Source organism: Equus caballus, chromosome 1, assembly GCF_041296265.1.
Source record: "Equus caballus isolate H_3958 breed thoroughbred chromosome 1, TB-T2T, whole genome shotgun sequence".
NCBI lineage: Eukaryota > Metazoa > Chordata > Mammalia > Perissodactyla > Equidae > Equus > Equus caballus.
Genome location: NC_091684.1, coordinates 168,950,486 through 168,970,971, shown reverse-complemented (window position 1 = coordinate 168,970,971; position 20,486 = coordinate 168,950,486). Strand labels below are relative to the sequence as shown.

The 20,486-nt window shown below is 35.8% G+C and overlaps 2 protein-coding genes across 2 annotated transcripts; both read right to left on the bottom strand.

The window, feature by feature from the left end:
• Positions 1–5,918: 5,918 nt before the first annotated feature.
• OR4F1G (olfactory receptor family 4 subfamily F member 1G) lies at positions 5,919–6,857 on the bottom strand. The gene has a single exon (NM_001391581.1). The coding sequence runs from the start codon at positions 6,855–6,857 to the stop codon at positions 5,919–5,921; it is 939 nt and encodes a 312-aa protein (NP_001378510.1).
• An 11,894-nt stretch (positions 6,858–18,751) lies between these two features.
• Positions 18,752–19,690, bottom strand: OR4F83 (olfactory receptor family 4 subfamily F member 83). Its single transcript, NM_001391580.1, has one exon. The coding sequence runs from the start codon at positions 19,688–19,690 to the stop codon at positions 18,752–18,754; it is 939 nt and encodes a 312-aa protein (NP_001378509.1).
• Between the last annotated feature and the right edge of the window lie 796 nt (positions 19,691–20,486).

Sequence of the window (20,486 nt, the reverse complement as noted above, 5' to 3'; positions counted from 1 at the left end):
CAAACTGGATGATTACGGAAGCATCACTTAGACCTGTCTATAAACATGCATGGGAACACATGATGGCTTCTTGTGATATTTCAAGATGAAATTATCTCAGCTATGCTCATTGATATACATGTCTACTTTTAGGAGCCACCATTTATTCATAAGTGATTTGTAGCCTGTATGTAACATCCTTTCATACCTCTCTCTGGAAGAAATTTAACAACACTATCTTGATTGGGTCCTTGCTAGAATATGTCATTCTTTCTGGTAGACTACAAACCAAGGTCTTCCTGTCCATCAGGTTTCTAAGCATATGAATTTCATTTCACTCACCATCAATTCATATAATTCACTCGGTAGTGATCCATGTTTCAAAAAGAATCATAAATCATAAATCATAAAAGAATCGTAAATTTTTTTAGAAAACATTTTGAACTGAATAATAATAAAAATACTATGCGTATATAAGAACTTATAGAATGCAGCTACAGACATGCTTGCAGGGACTTCATTATATTTGCACATATTTTTAGAAAAAGAAAGATGCATATCAATGATCCAAGTATCCATCTTGAGAAAATGAATCTAAATTAACTGACACTAACACATGGTTTTGAGCACTAAAGTATTTGTGATCAAAATAATAATAAGAGCACCAGAGTTTAATGGTTACCACCAAAATAATGACTAGTCAAGCAACAAACAAGTTTGCTTCAGACACCAAATCACCTCTGCAACTCCCATTATAAGGATAAAACATATTGTAAATGTGGGTCATTTATTGTTCCGGGAAAGTCAATACTATAAAATTAGGAACACAAAGTAAATTGAGATTTTTTATTTAGTAATAACATATGAATTGAAATGTTCATATTTCTCAACTCTTGGCCACAGAAAACTGATGAATTCTCTTCTGACTTTTGTCAGGTAAGTATAGATAATAAATCATGTAATTGCATATTCACATTGTCTCACCTTTCCTTGTCCATATTGCTAAGATGGGCCACATTCTTCCTATAACTACTTCTATTTTACATTTTAATGAATCATCTCATCTATAAAATAAGGCAAGAATACTAAATAAAATGTGTAAATATTGAAAGTTATAAATAAAACTGATGTTTTTCATAGACAACATTATCATGTTCCTATAACGTATCCTATCTCTTCATAATAGAATTTAGTACACTGTTACCTATTTCATTTACGTTTCTTTCAATAGATGGCAAAATACATGGGTGTAGAAATTATTGGGGAGTACAAAAAAATATGTAAGTAGTTTCTGTAATATTTTAAAAGCAAAGAGATATAAGCAAAAAAATTTGAGCTATCAAAACAAAATCAAAATCACAAGATTTTCAAAAAAACACACTGTAAGTCTTGAAATCAATTGAAATCTATTTTACAAAAGGAAGGGAATATATAGCAATCACATGGTTTTGAATAACAAAGTATTATATGCTTTGCAAAACAGTAGGAAGAGAACCAACTGGTATAAGGAAGGGTATCCCATCATCAGCACCGTTGACTTAATGAGTAGTCTAAGTCTTGGTTGTGGGGAGCTGTTTTATATAACATGGGATTTGGGGCACTATCTCACTGACAATCTTTTTCAAGCAAAAAGAGGCAGATTGGCAGCACATGTTAGCTCAGGGCCATTCTTCTTCAGCAAAAAAAAATAAAAAAATAAAAAAAAAAAGATAAATGAATAAAGTTTATTACATTATTGTCAGAGAATTATTTTGCATGATTTCATTTCTCTTAACTTTGGTAAGGTTTTGCCTTTTGGTCCAGAATATGATCTGTCTTCATGAATACTCTGTGTGCACTTGAAAAAAAAGTGTATATTCTCCTGTTGTTGGGTAGATTGTTCTATAAATGATTACTGGAGTAAATTGATTGCTAATATTATATAGGTCTTTGGTTCCTGATTTTTATGTATAACTTTTCTATCAATTACTGAGATTTGTCGAAGTCTCCAAGTACAAGTGTGGATTTGTCTACTAATCTTTTCAATTCTATCAGTTTTTATCACATGTATTTTGCACATCTATAATTAGAAGCATGCACATTTATGATTTTCATGTCTTCTTGAATTGACCATTTTATAATTATGCAATGTCCACCTTACTTCCTAGTAACTATATTTATTCTGAAGTCTACTTTCTTAGTTATTATTATAACCACTCCCGTTTTCTTTTGATTATTATTTGTATGGTATATTTTCCATCATTTTACTTTTTTTAATTCTCTCTTGTGTTTTTTTTTTTGTTTTTTTTTTTTTTGCCTGAGGAAGATTCACCATGAGCTAACTTCTGTTGCCAGTCTTCCTCTATTTTTTATTTTATGTGAGCTGCCATCACAGCATGGCCACCGATAGCTGAGTGGTGTAGGTCTGTGCCCTGGAACTGAACCAAGCTGTGCCCTGGAACTGAACATGCAGAACTTAACTACTAGACTACCAGGGCTGGCCCCCATCCTTTTACTTTTAACGTATGCATGTCTTTATATGTAAAGCAGATTTCTTGTAGATATATATTTTTTTTCTAATCTGATAACACTTGTCTTTAATTAGTATTTAGGCCTCTGCATTTAGTGAAATTATTAGCATGGTCATTTAGGTCTACATTTGTATCATTTATTTTCTGTTTGCCCCTTCTGTTTTTTTTTTCTTTTCTTTTCTTTTCTTTATCCTTTCCTGTCTCTTTTTGGATTATTTAAATATTTTTTATGCTTAGACTTAAATTTTTATATTGACTTTTGGCTATACCTCTTTGTTGTTGGTGGTGGTGTTGTAGCTATTTAGTGCTTCTCTAGAGATTACAATACGCATAATTAACCTTTTGTAGTCTACTTAGATTTAATATTTTACTAGTTCAAGCAAAATGTAAAAGACCTATGATATAGTTCTCAAGACACTTCTTGCTTTATATTATGGCCCTCACATGAATTACATCTACAAATTCTGTGATCTGAATATCCCAAATCTGAAAATCTCATGATCAATGTTATAATTTTTACCCTTAACATTCTTACATATTTTAGAGTACTTAAGAGGAGAAAAATAATCTCGTCATATTTACCAGAAGATTTCCCATTCTTCTTCTTCCTGAAGTTCCACTCTTTCCTGGCCTTTTATATTTGTTTCTGAGTAATCTGCTAATTTTACTATCAATTCCTTCTACCTAATGTGTCTTTTTTTTCAGGTTGATTTTAGGATTTTTCTTTGTCTATAGTTTTGTGGAGTTTTATTACGATTCTTGGCATGGTTTTCTTTGAGTATATCCTACTTGGTTTTGCTGAGCGTTTTGAGTCAGTAAATTTATGTCTTTCAATATATTTGGAAAGTTTGCAAGCATTATTTCTTCAAACATTTGTTTCTCTACACTAATCTCTGTCTCTTCTCCTTCAAGGACTCCAAGAATGGAATGTTAGACCTTTTCATATTGTTCCCAGCTCTGTAAGAATCTGTTCACTTCCTTTTAAATCTTTTAAATTTCTGTTCTTCAGAGTGAATATGTTTAACCTATGTTCTTCAGAGTGGATCATTTCTATTGATTTATCTTCAAGTTTGATGTCTCTTTCTCTTGTCATCTCTATCTGCTATTGATCCCATCCAGTAAATTTTCATTTCAAATATTGTACTTTAAAATTCTAAAATTTCTATATCATTCTTGTTTACAGTTTCCATATTTCTGCTCAGAACTTTTATATTTCTATTCATTTAAGGCATCTTTACCTTTCCTCATAAATCATTGTAAGAATAGTTGCTTTAAAGTGCTTGTCTGCCAATTCCAGCAATTAGGGATAATCTTGGGGTTGGTATCTGTTGATTATCTTTTCCCTTGGGAATTGATCATATATTCCTGATTCTTGTAGGTCAGGCAATTTTAGGTTTTATCTCAGATGTTTTGACTATTATGTTATGAGACTCTGTGTAATATTAAAATCCCCTGGAGAATTTTTTGTTGCTGATTGCTTCTTTTAGTAGGCAATGAATTATGTTCAGACTGTAAGTTCTGTTGAACTTTTTGCTGGTAGTAGTTCCAATGTCAGTTCTGCTTTCAAAGCCTTTACTATGCTGCTTTGAGCCTGCCCTGCTCATGTCACACTCGTTGATTAGCCTGGGATTTTGGTAGAAGTTTATAACATAGATAAGTACTCAAGGATCTTGTTATGCTGTTTTGCATCTGTCCCAAGCATGCACAACTCAGGAACCAGCCATGGATATGTTTTGAAGCATACACTGATTTAGAGTCTCTCTTTCTCCAGCTCTCTCATCTCCAAGAATCTTCACACACTATTTGACTTGTAAGACTTCTTTTTATCATCATCTGCCCTGAAATATGGAATTTCTCTTGGAGTTTTAGCTGCCTGAATATTGCTGAGCTGAAGCTCTGTAACTAGGTTTTGTCCTTGGGGTAATGAGGCAAGAAAAAAGAGGCAGAAAAAAATTATGGAAATTTCCTTCACATCCTTCATACCACAGGCGTCTTGTCTCAGATACTTTGTCCAAAAGGATTGGTTGTTTCTCAGAGTTTTAGCTTCCTGCTCCACTGCCAAAGCTCTGCAACAAGGGCTGCTGCAGGATAGAGCAAAGAGAGAAAGTGGGCATTAAAAGTATTTCCCCCACACTTTCCACCTTGCAGAAATCACTCTTCCTGGTTCCCTGGCCAGAAGGCTTGGTTTTCTCTTAGAGTTTTTTCAGCCTGTATCATGGCAACAATAGCTCTGCATCTGGAGTCTGTTCACAAGTAAAAGCCATGAGAGAAAAACAAACAAACTAAGAAACTCACTCGCTTATGGGTTGCTTCTTCAAGTTTTGCTTCCCCTCTGCAATATGCCAACTTTTCCTTACTTTGTTTTTCTTGCCTCAGGTAGTTTTCCTCTAAATTTTCAAGATTGTTTAGGTGTAATTAATGGGAAAAATAGGCTGTGCTGGGTTTATGGCATTTAGCCAGCACTGGAAATCTTACACTAGATTTTTACAAAGCCTTCCACAAACTTGTACAAGTTGTGTTGCAAATATTTGATTCATATCTTTCTCTAGTTACAACTATTCCAGGCCACTAATTATGGGGTGCTAGAAACAATTCCAGATAAGGATTAAGCATAATATTTTTATAAATAGTAAGGAAAAACTAATTTTAAGGAACAGATGAGTGGAAGGATAAATTACTGGTTCATGAACATATGTATGTATGTGCACAAGAGGAAATCAGTGGATGTCATTAGTTTAAGATTTTCAAAATTCTTCGAAGGAGGGTTGTATTACCAAAAGAAAAAATATTGAGTGATCATGAGGCAATTATATAGGAGAAAGAATGGTGAGAGAAAGGGCAGGAAGGCAGAACACAATGAAGAGGGAGAGATTACTACTCCTCTACTGGAAAATCAGATTGTTTTTACATATCGAAAGAAGAATCTAAACAGAAAATTTCCCTGCTTACTATGTTCTCCAAATCATAAAAAGACAGTTGATGGCTTAAAATAAGGCTGAATAACTTGGGTGAGATACGAATGTTTTCCAACTCATAAAAGGAACACGAAAAAGAGCAATTATTTCTAGAAGTGGAGATTACCAACGGTAAAGTTCATAGTGAGCATCTCGGTTGCCTCAAGAGGCAGATTATGAGACAATACACGGATAAACTGAAAGACAATAATAAACTGATAACCTTGAGAGGAAAAGAAAATGAAGAAACCAGCTAGAAAGAAATAACTATAATTAGCACATATATATGCAACCTCATAAATCAACATAAATTCTGAATTAAGATTTTGTCCAAATCTTCATTCTGCTTAAGGAAGAGGAGCATTCCTAAGAGTGTGGGAACACCCAGACCAATTGCTGATGCACTAAAGAAGCTGATTCTAAAATTCCAGATACAGGCTACATAATGGTCAGGGAAAAGACCTTATAACATTATTTATGAAATCTTTCTAAAATTCACTAGTAGTCTGAAAGATCTCTTCATTGCTGCCTTCATCTCTTTATTCCTGAAAGTGTAGATGACTGGATTCAGAAAAGGACTGAGAACAGCATCAGAAAGAGCAAGAAACTTGTCCATTTGGGAACTGGGATGTGGCCATGTATAGATAAACATGGTTGGACCAAAGAAAAAAAATACCACAGTGATGTGAGCTGACAAAGTGGAGAGGGCCTTGAACGAACCACCTGAGGAATGTTTCCAAACAGTGAACAGGATAAAGATGTAGGAGATGAGCAGTATGATGAGAGAGCCAACACAAAGGAACCCACTGTTGACAGTGACCATGAACTGCAATCTGTAGGTATCCATACAGGCCAGTCTGAGGAGCCGAGGAAGGTCACAGTAAAAGCTGTCTAATACATTAGGACCACAGAAGGGTAAATTAACAATAAATGTTAGTTGAAAAAGTGAATGAATAATGCCAAAGGCCCAGGCAGCAGCCAGAAACAAAATGCACATTTGTGGGCTCATAATGGTCAGGTAGTGGAGAGGCTTACATATGGCAACATATCTGTCAAAGGCCATGGCTGTGAGTAGCACCATCTCCACACCACCAACGACATGGATGAAGAAGATCTGAGCAATGCAACCTCCAAAGGAGATGACTTTATGCTTTCTGAAAAGGTCATAAATCATCTTGGGGGAAGTCGTGGAGCATGCTCCCAAGTCAACAAAGGAGAGATTGGCCAGTAGGAAGTACATGGGGGAATGTAAATGAGGATCAGTGGTCACAAAAAACACAATGAAGGTGTTTCCAGTCATGCTTGCCGCATAGAGCACAGAGGAGAACACCAGGAGGAGAAGCTGGATCTCCCACGACTGAGTGAGTCCCAGAAACACAAACTCAGAAACAATTGAGTGATTCCCTCCATCCATTGATCCAACCAACTGAGTTGTGGCTGAAATTATGAGAACTAAGAAAATGAAAAAGAAATTGTGATTGTTAGGAATGGTAGTGGTATTAATTATTTATGTTGCTCTGTTCACATTACAAACGAGAACTACCTGGTTATTTAATTCTTCACACTTGTGAAATGATGATGGTGATGGTAATATAAGCAGATCATATCATGATTGGAACTCTACAAAAAGCCCCTCATATCCTAAAATTAATAAATTAATAGGAAAAATAGGCAAGAACAGAAGCTTCAAAAGCGCCTGCAGCAAGAAACAGAATATACAAGCAAGAAAATACACTCACTTGCAAAGATAAGGAGACATAGGCGGAAATACTGTTAGCTAATTAGTCCCAAGGTTTTCCAAAGGGAAACTGGATATGTATACACATTGCATTTTACTGTACTTTTACATATAAAAACATTTCACATCTCTTTTATGGTCATTTTCATATTCTTCTCTCAAAACATTACATTCAGAGACAAAGGTTAGTGGAAATCTAAGATTAATAAATGGATCACTGTCTAGGAGTGAGAATTTCCTGGAACACGAGATGGGCCTGAATTAAGAAGAAACACACTATAGAATAGGATGTAGAGTGAGATTAAGATACATGAAACTGGGGAATATGAAACATCAGAACCAGGCAAAAGTAGTAAAAGAGAGAGCATATGGGCTTTATTAAGAGAGAATGTTATACTTTTTTATCATGTCACATCAGGTACACTGCTCTTCTAAATCTACTTTTTTATTGAGATCAAAAACAGAATATAATATTTACCACATTAACTCTTTTTAAGTGTACATTTCAGTAGTACTGTTAAGTACATTCACATTACATGCTGCGAAACAGACCTCTAGAATTTTTTCATCTTGTTGATCTGAAACTCCATACCCACTAAACAACAACTCCCCTATGCCCCCACCCCATACTCCCTGGTAACCACCGTTCTACTTTCTTTTTGTATGAGTTTGACTACTTTAGATACCTCATATAAGTGGAATCATACAGTATTGTCTTTTTGTGACTGGCTTACTTCACTTAGCATAATATTCTCCACGTTCACCCACTGAATCTTTCCAGAAGGTCCCTGAAAATTACACAGAACTTTCTACTGGCCACATTACTCAACAAAGTTCCCTCTGGAACCTACACCTGGCCCTGCAAGACTTTTATTAAGGCATAATATACGTAAAAATATTTGAGATTTCACCCTAATTTTTACTAAAGCATATGCCTATTCCACCACAGGAAGTGACATACACCTGGAAATAGCTTCTGTTTGTCTGAACATATTAAGATGTCTATGGTCAGTGCTTGTAAACATTGAAATACTAAATTTTCTTCATCAGTGCCTCAGCCTCACTCACACACTCCCTTTTTCTGCTTGGTAGCATCTCCATTCTTTTAAAGTATTCAGTGCTTTCCTTTATTGTAACCTGCTCTGATATTTGATATCATTATGTTTACTGTGTCTGACATCTATTCAGGTGTGTTGTATCTCCAAGATGATTTATATTTTTAAGAGTTTAGTCCATTTTGAAATGAGAGTAATGTTAAACTTCAGTAACTTTATAGGCGGGCACCAGATCTTTCTCCTTGGCTTGATCACATGTACCTAAAGCTGAGTCTAAAGGGTTGGTGCCTTCTAAGTTTTTATTATGCTTGTTTAGCTGGAGAAGGGATGGAGCGGATGGAGAGGATTCCATTGTTCTGTGTCCAAATACCCAACATACTCAATTCCCTGTAGAGAGTGAACCCTGAAAACAGCTCCTGAAGTTTTATTCCCTTGGAAGGTAGTGGAATGCAAAAGTTTACTGACATTCTTCTCCTTTTGCAGACACAGCTCCAGAAATCTGAAGAATCTTCTCACGAAAACACATGTTCAGATTTTGCTCTCACCAATCCTAACAAATCTCTCTGACTCAAAACTTGCAGAAGCTTTCGCTGTGATCTGACCGTAATTCTGTCTTACCATTTCTGAGCTGAGTGTCTCCATACTCAACTAATCCAAATAATTTTGCTTTCAGCTCCTGAGCCTACTTTCCATAGTCCCAAGATACGCGCTTTCTATAACCTCAAGTTCTTCAGTCATCAGACATGTGAGCCTAGGCTAGAGAACAGAGAACTACATGCGCTGCTGGTTGCAAGAAGGACAGACGGAATGAAGAGGACTGGCGGACTGAAATGCATGAGCGAATGACTGAGGCCCTGGGGAAAGGGCCCGAAATGCTCAGCAACTGAGGAAGAAACATGAAGACTTTTGTGTGGGGAAGCACAAGTACCCAGCGGAATCACACTGACACTTTGATCTAAGAGACGTCCTGGTTCATGTTGACCTTTATTTAGATGAAAAACTTGAGACTCAGAAAAGTATACTGAATTGCTCATAGTCACACAAATGCCAGAACTCCGGACCAGAACCCAGGTCTCTGAATTCCTGATCCAGAAGGTATAGATCCTGTAGAAAATAACCTAAGAAAGATGAGTAAAAAATGAAATTAAAAATGTGATTTTCTGATTTAAAACTGACACTAAACATCAGTATTTACACAAACGACCTAGTATTTGAACTAAATTATTTTTCATGACAACCATAATTAAATACAAAAAAAGTGACCAATTAAACGTTAGAAGTAATCTATGTACAGAAATGAGATTACTCATTGCTGCCACAGTTTAAGTGCTCACTCTTCTTATTTTGGAGCTCATTTGGAAGGACAGGACAATGGTAAAATATTTGAAGAAATATTTGTAATCCTATCATCATTTCTGCCTCTCTGTACTTTAATCTCCTCAAAAGGCAATAAAAGTTCTCAATTATTTCATTAGGCTTTCCTTGACAGTTCTAGTTCATAATGGTCAGGGTTTTATTTTTTTCTAACATCTGTAAGTCACAAACAATAAACTCATTGCAAAGACGTAAATTGCACATCAATAGCTACAATATTGCATGGTATACAATATATGTCATATGAAAATTAGAGAAAATTATTTGTTAAATGTGTGAGAAAAAAATTAATACAAATTCAAAGTAAGCACCAGTATTATCTAGTGAGGTCAAATATTTTAGGAAGAGGATGTAATACAATCTGTCCTTTTAATATGAGTGGTAAACACCATAATCCGTAATCTGTAGAATCTTTTGCTATTAATTATAGTGCTTGAAAGTTTTAATTTGTATATCACCCAAAGTTCATAACTGGGTGTGAAAGTGAATAAATATTTACAGAATTTGAGGTTAGTTGCTAAGACCTCCACACGCCAGGAGCCATGACTCCAATGCTTTCCTCTCTCCACCATCTTTTCCAATAGATTCCACTTGAAAAGAGGAATATTTCTCATCTTAAATTGATAGTAATCATAACTAATATTCTCTATCCATAGGCATCCCACCCTCTACAACATATATCTGCCTTGGGGATAGGAGGACACTTTCCTCTGCAAACCTTCATCCAACACTAAACTTAGTTTCATGAAGTTTGGCAATAATCTGAGAGGTATAAAAGGATAAGGAAGACAGAAAGTAGAAAGAAAAAATATAAAAACAGTGAAAGACACAAGGAAAGGAGCAATTAGAGAAGAAAAGCACTATGAAAATAAAACGAAGAGAGACAGAGAGAAAAGAAAGCATACCAGGACAGAGGGAAGAAGTTCAGAAGAGTCCAGATAAAAGTAAATAGGAAGATCCAATTCCCATCTCTAATCAAGTGATTCAGTTCAAAAAGGCAAACGCCTTCAGTAGCTGCCCAGCCAGGTACAATTTCTGTGAATATCACACATGATAATGAATAGACAGATTGCTTTTTACAATGCAATGCCAACGTCAATCATCCATAAATTATAACTGCTATTCTGATTTGAGAAGCGTACATAGAACAGTGAGTAGCTTGGGCTTTGAAGCCTATCAGGCCTGCTTGCGAATCCAGACTCCACTACTCACTTGCTATGTGAGTATATAGAATGTTACTTAAGCTCTCTGAGCCTCAGTTTCCTCATTTGTAAAAGGAGATAACCTCCCTTGCAGGTTGTGGTGGAAAGTGGGTGATATTATACATGTAATGTATACCTAATGCAGTGCCTATCACATTTTAGAGGAACAGTAAGTGGTACCTAACACAAAGTAAGAACCAGCAAGCTGTATGTCCCAGTTCTCAGTTCTAATTATCAAAAAATCCTTAATTCTGAATTCGTTATTCTGAGATAATCAAGTGGAGCTGGTTAAAAGTTTGGTTTTCATGTCTATGCTGGTGCCCAGTAGCCTGAAAGACTTCATTGGGAACATGTCTCCTAGAATAATTTTGCTCCTACGTGGGGACGCTGCTCAGGACTTGCCTTGTGAGAAGTTTACACTCTGATAAATAATAAGTCAGACCGTGCCATTTACCCCAACCCCTCCTCTCCAAACAGCCAAAGCCATGGATAAATTCTCACAAAAACTATTTGAAGGCTTTCTTGACCACCTCAGATAACGCTGGTCATTTGCATCTGCATGGGGGAGGTGGTGCTTCTAGGAATTTACAAAGATTGTGCTCATCCAGATAAAAATTTCATAAACTTGCCTAGGAAGAGAAGGGAAACCCACAAATACCTGCCTCTTAGGAAATAAGACTTTTGCTCCCAAACAGCCATTTTTTTCAAGATTCACTTAGCATTCTTCAGCCATAGCTGTTGCTAACCCTGTACAAGTAGGAACACAAACATAGTTTATGCATGTCAAACAATCAGTTATGGATGAAGATGGCAACTCAGACCAATGTAGTCCTAGTTCTGTTTATTCCTATTCTACCATGCCTTCCTATGTAATTTTCTATTAGTTAAAATGTATTTACCGAATATCTATTCTGTGTTAGTTGCTTAGAAAGACAATGCCTATCTAACAGTTTAAGTAAATATCCAACAGGTATAGTAAGATGAATGTCACAGACTTGGTAATACGTGAGGCAAGTAGAAGGAGAAGATTGCAGCTGTGGTGATCAGAGAAGACGAAGTGGAAAATACGGCATTGTTCAGAGCTTTTATAAATAGTAAATGCTAGAATATATAAAGACACTTTGAAGGATCATTTCAAACAGATGGTACAATATGAAAAATGACTGGTAAATTCAATACAATCTAAGATAAGGGTGAAGACTGCAGGTTGCCTGGAGAATGGAAATTGTTTAAGAGAACAGTGGAAAATAAGATGAGAAAGAAAGTTGACACTTGTTTTACCTGACCTAAGGCTCGAACTTAAGATGACTGAGCATTGCTAATAAATAAAGGAGAATAAAGACTTAGGAGCAAGAAATTAATGATGAGGCCAGTGCTGAAGGAAGGTGGCTTATTTTACAGTATGACAGATAATTTAGAAGGAGGGAATAAAAGAGAGAAGAACCCCAAGTAAGAGACTGCTGTAATAGAGTGGATCTGACTGGAGAAAATCTTTATCACATCACCAAAACCTTCTCTATCCTTAGAACAGAGAAATTCTTGCTACCTGATTTCTAACTATTTTTATTCCCCTCACCTACCTGTTTTGCCAAGGGAACTAAGAGATCAGCATCACTAATGATTCAGATATGGTCTCCTGAAGAGTCAACAAGATGCTATTCAGGAACATTACAGACACACACAAATAGCTGTATAAAATGATGTCACAGTAAGAGTGGAAGCTAATTACAGCCCCAGAGGGCAGTGACCAAGTGATGCTGCAGAGATCTGGGATTTCTAGTCTGAGCACTTGGCCTGGGAAATTATCGCCTATTATTGTTTCAGTTTTCCCAGTGTAGCCAAGCAGAGAATCTCTTAATGAAAGGAAATAGGAAGTTCATAATTTTCTTGTGACAAAAAGACTTATTGCTCTAGTCAGGAAGTATTTTGAATCTTTAATTTATGGTGACTGAATATGCATTCTACAGAAAAGTTTATAGTAAATTTTAAAACTTTTAATCATTTTATGATAATTTGAATTAGACATATCCATCTTAAAAATGTGAAAATACAGAAAAGTATTTTTAAAAACTTAAGGACAGAATTTTTTGAGCTTCCTTTAAAGAGAAAGAACATTTTAAAATGGGAAAATAAAGTGATTTTGGAAATCGATCCTTCTGCATTTTATTTTATTGAACCCTCAGAACAACATTGCAGAGCACGTATTGTCACCACTGCATAATTTCATCCTATGAATTAAACCAAATTATACGGCTGATAAAACTTGGTTTCAACTTTAAAGCCAGAACTGAAAAATTATTCCTTATTCTTTTCTATGGCATACCTCTTTGACACAAATTATGTCAAATTACCGTACAAAGGTGCAATTTTGCTCCTTTATTTTATAAGTCAAAATCAAAATATCAGGCAAGAAAAATCATCACAACAAAGAAAATTTTGTGCCACATCACTTTTGAAATTAGATACAGAATTATAGCTTAAGAGGGCAGAAGAAAAAATGTTTCCTCTTCTCTTCCTTCTAAGCCAAAGTAACCAGGATCTAATTAAATAAACCCTTACCTTGTTCGTTATTACTCTTCCCTCCGGTGCACTCAAGAACCACGGGAGCTTTCTCTCTATCTTCTATACCATCCATGTTTCCCTCTTGATTCTATCATTCCCCTCAGCTTTCACCATGTATTATATCTCTCATCTTACTAAAATCTCTTGATCCAGCTTCCCTTTCTGTCTACTGCTCTATTTCTCTCAGGACTTTTGCAGCAAAATTCCTGAAAAGAGTTGTCTCTACTCTCTGTGTCTAATTCCTCTCCTTTTGTTTTCTCTCAAATCCACTCCAATCAAAATTTGCCCCCAGTCTCTGCACTAACACTTGTCTTTTCGTTCTCCCATGACCTTCAGTGATCAATTCTCAGTTCTCATCTTTTAATCACAGTTATTTCTTCCAATCTTTACACATATTTTCTTCACTTGGCTTCCCAGGCACCACGCAATCTCAGCTTTTCCTACGTATCACTGGGGGCTATTTCTGAGTCTCCATTTATTATTATTCACTCTCTTTCTGATCTCTTAATGTTCGAGAATGCCAAGGTTCAGGTATCCTAACCTCATGTCTTTCCTCTCTGTATTCATCTTTAGGATATCTCATCTAGTACCAGGCCTTTAAGTAACACCTATGTGTCCATCTGTTGTTCAGATTTCTACCCTATATATCAGACTTGCTTTCCAGATGTCTACTTTACATTTTCATTTGGATATCCAATAAGCATCTTAAATGTAATTACACAAAATTGAGCTCCTGCTGTTACCTGCCTCTCCCTCTTAAGTGACGACAAATCCATCCTTCCAGTTGCTTAAGTCGAAAAGCTTGGAGTCATTTCTCACACATGCAATATCCCATTAGTTGGCAAATCTTGTTAGCCAGTCCTTCAAAATCTCACCATATCTTACCATCTGCATTGCTACCAAAACCACCGTCTCTCTCTTCCTCAGTTTATGCAATACACTACTAATTTATCACTCCTTGGACCATTGCCCCACCATTTCTCAGGCTTTTCTTAGCAGGACAATCAGGTATAAATAAGAACTTTAAATGGAAGCGATATTATGTCACCTCTCTGCTCAGAATCCATCAATGGCCCCTTATTCCTCAGATTAAAGCCAAATTCTTTACAATAGTCTAGAGAATACTACATGATTTGGCACCTCTTTACCTCCTTTAATATCCTCCTATTATTCTTCAACTTTTTTACATTGACAAAGTCACATTGGCCTTCTGGCTGATTCTTGAACACACCAGATATCTGCATTGCTAACTCACTGACCTTTATCAAACCTTTGCTCAATGACACTTTCTCAACAATATCTATCTTGACTACCCTCCTTAAAGTGCATGCTACCCGGCCAACTCTAGAGTTTCAGGTTTGTCTTAGCTTACTCTATTGTATTGCTATTGCACTCTTATTTTTAACTTGCTTTAAAGCTTGCTTGTTTATTTTTCTCATGATGTATTCTCTGGATAATTCTACTGGAATATAAGCTATAAAATGGTAGAAATTTTTTTTTTATGTTTTATTTACTGGTGTATTTCAAAAGCCTACAGTAATGCCTAGCACTTAGTAGGCACTTGATATTTGCTACATGAATAAAAAAATGAGAGTGAGAGAGAGAAAACAGGGGAGGAGGACAGTGAGGGAGAGAAGCATTCGGGTTACTTGTTTTCATGACTGGAGAGAGGATATTGGAGGAGGACACAGTTTTCAGTAATGATCATGAGCACTGTTTTGAACGTATTCAGTCAAAGTACATATAAGGCATTCAAGAGGAGGTGTCAGAAGATATATTACAGATGGGTGTGGATCTCACAATAGACAAAGAGCATATTTTATGTAAATAATATAGTATAAAAAATTACAAGTCAGAAAGGAAATGATTACTCAGTAAATGGTACTGGGAAAATTAAATGATTTTGAAAAAATTAGATCATCTCTTATTTTTTAAATCTAAAATAGATTTTCTTGGGGAAAATCTATTTTAGAAATACATGTCATGGGGCCAGCCCCATAGCTGAGTGGTTAAGTTTGCATCCTCCGCTTCGGCAGCCCAGGGTTTCTTTGGTTCTGATTCTGGGTGCAGACATAGCATTGCTCGTCAGGCCATGCTGAGGCAGTGTCCCACATACCACAACTAGAAGGACCCACAACTAAAATATACAACCATGCACTGGAGAGGATTTGGGGAGAAAAAATCAGACAAAAAATATCACCAACAGTTGTTAGCTCAGGTGCCAATCTTTAGAAAAAAATCATTAAAAAAAAATACATCTCATGAATATTCACTAGGTATTGCAATGGAAAAGGGCTTCCTAAAAATAAAACTATGAAGTCACAATTAAAAAGCTTCATGGAGTTTAAGTTACAAAAACTGTCACTTTAGGGGCCGGCCTGGTGGCGCATCGGTGAAGTTCGCATGTTCTGCTTTTTGGCGGCCCAGAGTTCACGGGCCCGGATCCCGGGTGTGGTAGGCGTCCCACGTATAAAGTAGAGGAAGATGGGCACGATGTTAGCTCAGGGCCAGTCTTCCTCAGCAAAAAGAGGAGGACTGGCAGTAGTTAGCTCAGGGCTAATCTTCCTCAAAAAAAAAAAAAAAAAAAGAAAACAAAAATTGTAACTTTAAAATTGCAGAATATGATAGCTAAAATTTAAAAGACACAAATTGGGGGAAACATTTTGGACACAAACATGGTAATAAAGGAGATAGTGTTGTTGACATATATGTGATACTGTAAATAAATATGACAAAACTAAAATTCTATCTACAGAATGTGACAATTTTTTTGCCTGCCCTGAATCACTTTTCCCCTTTCACAGATGGCTGTACCCTACCTCCCCTATTTAGGAAATGCTCCTTCTCAAATTCATGCATTGCATTGGAGGCTGTCAACAAGATAACCTTGCACCCTGACCACTGGAGTGGGTATCTGAACCAGACCTGGCCCATGACAGACCTAGCATGAAACTAAAACAATGCCAGTTAGGATTTCATTGGGTTTTAATAACCCAATAGGTTATTAAATGGGAAAGAAAACCTTTCCATTGTCTATGAGATTGCTCTTCTGGAATGATTTCAAGTTGGAGTTATTTGCAGCCTCTCTCATCTCCCTGTATTATATATAAAGAAATCCATGTGCAAAAAAAGAAAATAAGGCTAATGTGCAGATATAAACAGAGTTAAAAGATATAGAAAGAGGAGAAAGAGAAACGGAGAAAAGAGCAAGAACAAAGGAGTGAATGAGAGAGTAAAATCTAAGGTGAAATTGAATGAATCCCTGAGTCCACCGAGGTCGGCTCTACTATTAGACATCCAGATAACCTGAGTCGATATCTTCATTTTTAAAAATTAAAAAAAAATTAACTGTAGTTTTAAAAAGTATAACACGAAATTTACCATTTTAAGTGTACAGTTCAGTGGTCAGTATATTCACATTTTTGTTCAACAGCTCTCTAGATCCTTTTCCTCTGGTAAAACTGAAACTACACATTTCTTTTCTGTTTTAGTTATTTTAAGCTTGTTTTGATTGGATTCCTGACACATGTAATTCAAAGAATTAAGATTAATAACAACATATGAACAGGTACAAGCATAAAAAATTGAAGAAATTTAAAATAAGATGTTATCATTTTTTGTCTTTTATAGTGAAAAAGATATTTAATAACTGATCATATTGATTGCTTTGGGATGGGTACTGAGTTAGAGTATTTCTCAGAAGGTACAAAACTTTGAGGAGCAAGAATAATGAAAATAAAGGGTTTAAAACAATAGTATTTTGATTACTAATTCCAAATATATCAATTTATAAAAGAGGTAATCTGAAAGGTAGACAGAGGTATACACAAGAATTTTCAAAGCAGAGCAAAGAATTGAGGACAATCTGATTATTATTTGAAGACAATTAGACAATCTAACTTGTTGGATAGAAGAATAAGAAGTATAATATGTACTTAAAATTATTTTGTACTTCAAAATTTAATAATATGAGAGAATTCTCATAATAGAATATTTCTCAAAAAAGCAGAATAAAAATGTAGAGATCAAAAATACTGATTTTGTAATTATGTATTTATATTTAGGCATAGAAAAACACTAGAAATAAATACACCAAGATATTACTAATAATTATCTCCATATAGTGACTTTGAGTGTTTTACATTTTTTAATCTCTAACTTATAAATAAATTTCACATAGTGAGCTTATTTTCTTTTTATTAGAAGAACAAATAATATTTTCTTAAAGAAATAAGAAAATAATGAAAGCATTCATATCAGAAATAATTGAAAATACAGTCTCCTTAGAATTAGACGGGTAATTATCACTACTCTTTTGGCTGTAGATGACAGGACCAAAACTTAAACACATTTAGGTAAGAGAGAGTATGTACTAGATCATTTATTAGCTCAGCTAATAACCATATTGAGTGGAGGGCAAAAATGAAGCTGAATGCCCAAGACACTTGGAAGCAAGAATTTGAATACTGACAAGCTTCTCTTTTTAAATCCTGTACCTTCTTCTCTCAAACATCTTTTTTCATTATCCCAGAGTTGATTTTTGACAGCAGGAAACATGATTGCCAACAGTTTTTGTATATCTACATAAAGGAAGAGTAAGTCTTGCTTTCTATCTATTCTCAAGTCCAGTATCTTGGGGACAAGCTCAGATTTGGCTCATCTCAGTCAGAGCTTCGTACCTGTATCATTCAGCTGTGGCTAAGAGACACGTTTCTCTGCCCTGGTTCAGAAGTCCAACATTTGACCAAATAATAGTGGTCAGAGAGATAGGACCTACATGTCATCTTCTAATACTAGCACATAGTTACGAAAATAGAAAGACACATTTATCAGAAGAGGAAGGTTGCTGATTTGGGCCAAAAAAAAGATTAGATTCCACTAAACACAGTTATTTCTGTACAGTAAAAACAATAACCTTTAACAAAGTTTTACTTCAATGGTACAGAAAATCTTCAGTCACTAATCAGTAGGGGAATATATTTTGTCAGAGATATAGATCTGACGGAAAGGCACAAAGAGAAAATATGGGGGGAACAGACATTTATCTAAATTGACACACAATTTATTTAGTGTCAATCAGCATTCCCTTATATAACCCACTCTGACAATGAAGAGACTCAATTTTGAAGTCTAGACAATGATAAATTCATCAAGGTAATGTCTTCTGAGAAACAAGCAATTGGCCTTCTCTAGGACATACTTTTTACCACATCATAGACAACAACACAATTTCTCAATTAAGTTTTTAAAAAGAACCATGTTGTTTTAATCTGGGACACCTAAATATTAGTAAGGCACTTAAAACTCCTGATATTGAAGTAATAGAAATTTAATGCTATTCCAAGTCAGTAAGGCAACTTCAAACTACTTTTGTCCTTTATGAAATTCTTCTATAAATAATAAATTGATAGCATACTTTCCTCATTGCCACTTTCATTTCTTTGTTCCTGAATGTGTAGATGACTGAATTTAAAAAAGGAGTGAGAACTGCATCAAAAACAGCAAGGAATTTGTCTAGATGTGATGTGGGGTGAGGCCAGATATAAGCAAAGATGCAGGGACCGAAGAACAAAATCACCACCATGACATGAGTCGACAAAGTGGAGAGGGCCTTGGATGATGCACTTGAAGACAGTTTTCGAATACTGATCAGGATAAAAATATAGGAGACAATCAATGTGAAGAATGATCCCAGAGATATAAATCCACTGTTGGCTGTGACCATGAACTCTAACCTGTAGGTGTCTGTGCAGGCAAGTTTTAGGAACCGAGGAAAGTCACAGTAAAAGCTGTCTAACACATTAGGGCCACAAAATGGCAATTTTATAACAAAAAACAGTTGAATCACAGAGTGGGTCAAGCCAATTATCCATGCAGCAACCAGAAGCAAAATGCACATTTTTCGGCTCATAATAGTCAAATAGTGGAGGGGCTTACATATGGCAACATATCTGTCAAAGGCCATGGCTGTGAGCAGCACCATCTCCACACCACCAATGGCATGGAGGAAGAAGATCTGAGTAATGCAACCACCAAAGGAGATGACCTTACGCTTCCTGAAAATGTCATAAATCATCTTGGGCGTAATGACAGAAGAAACTCCCAGGTCATTGAAGGAGAGGTTGGCCAACAGAAAGTACATGGGGGAGTGTAAGTGAGGGTCAGAAATCACAGTGAGCATGATGAGGGAGTTTCCCATCATGCTTGCCACATAAAACGTGGAGGAGAGCACAAAGAGGAGAAGTTGGATCCCCCAGGAATTGGTGAGTCCCAGGAACACAAACTCTGACACCACAGAACAATTTGTTCCATCCATTGATTTATCAGCTGAAATGTTTCTAGATAAAAGAAAATTAAAAAATAAACTAAAATAAAAATAAACTAAAATAATGTTCTATATTATAACAATTCAAGGACATTCACACTGTGAAGATTATATATCCTCTCAATTCTTTCTCAGAGTTATATCATCACTAAAAAAGCATTTTACCTGTGATATCTAAAGAAGATGAGTCACTTCCACATGCAATATTCCTATCACCATGGCTTCCAGGTCTATTTATCTATAAACAAGAGAACAGAACAAATATGAAAACATAGTAATTATGTGTAGCAAGGACTGGGATGGGTAGGTAAAGTGGTAAGTACAACACAAAGAGAAAAAGAAAGAAGAGGTGGAGATGACATTAGCCAAGAGTCCCTGGTTCTATTTTCAAATCGTTCATAGAGCAATTCTTCAGCTATTCAAACTGCCTCATCTCATAACGTGAACTCATCTCAAGAACATAATGTATCTTTTGTAGTTATTCATTCACCATTACCTACAACCACATTAGCAATCCACACGTATCCCAGAGTAGAGATGAGCATAAAGGAACTAGGTATAGGGTATAGAGGTGACTCAAGAATATTAAAGGACCAAGGCAAAGGTAGAATAGGTATTAATGGCACACGATATTTGCATAGTCTCCCAGAAGTATCAGTGAGAGTACCTAGTAGGATGGTTAGCAGCCAGCACATGGACAAAATGTGCAAAGCAGGGGCTTGGGGGTAGGGTTATAGGGGGTCAATTAAGTTAAGGAAGCCAATTTGATTTATCTGTCCAGATTCTT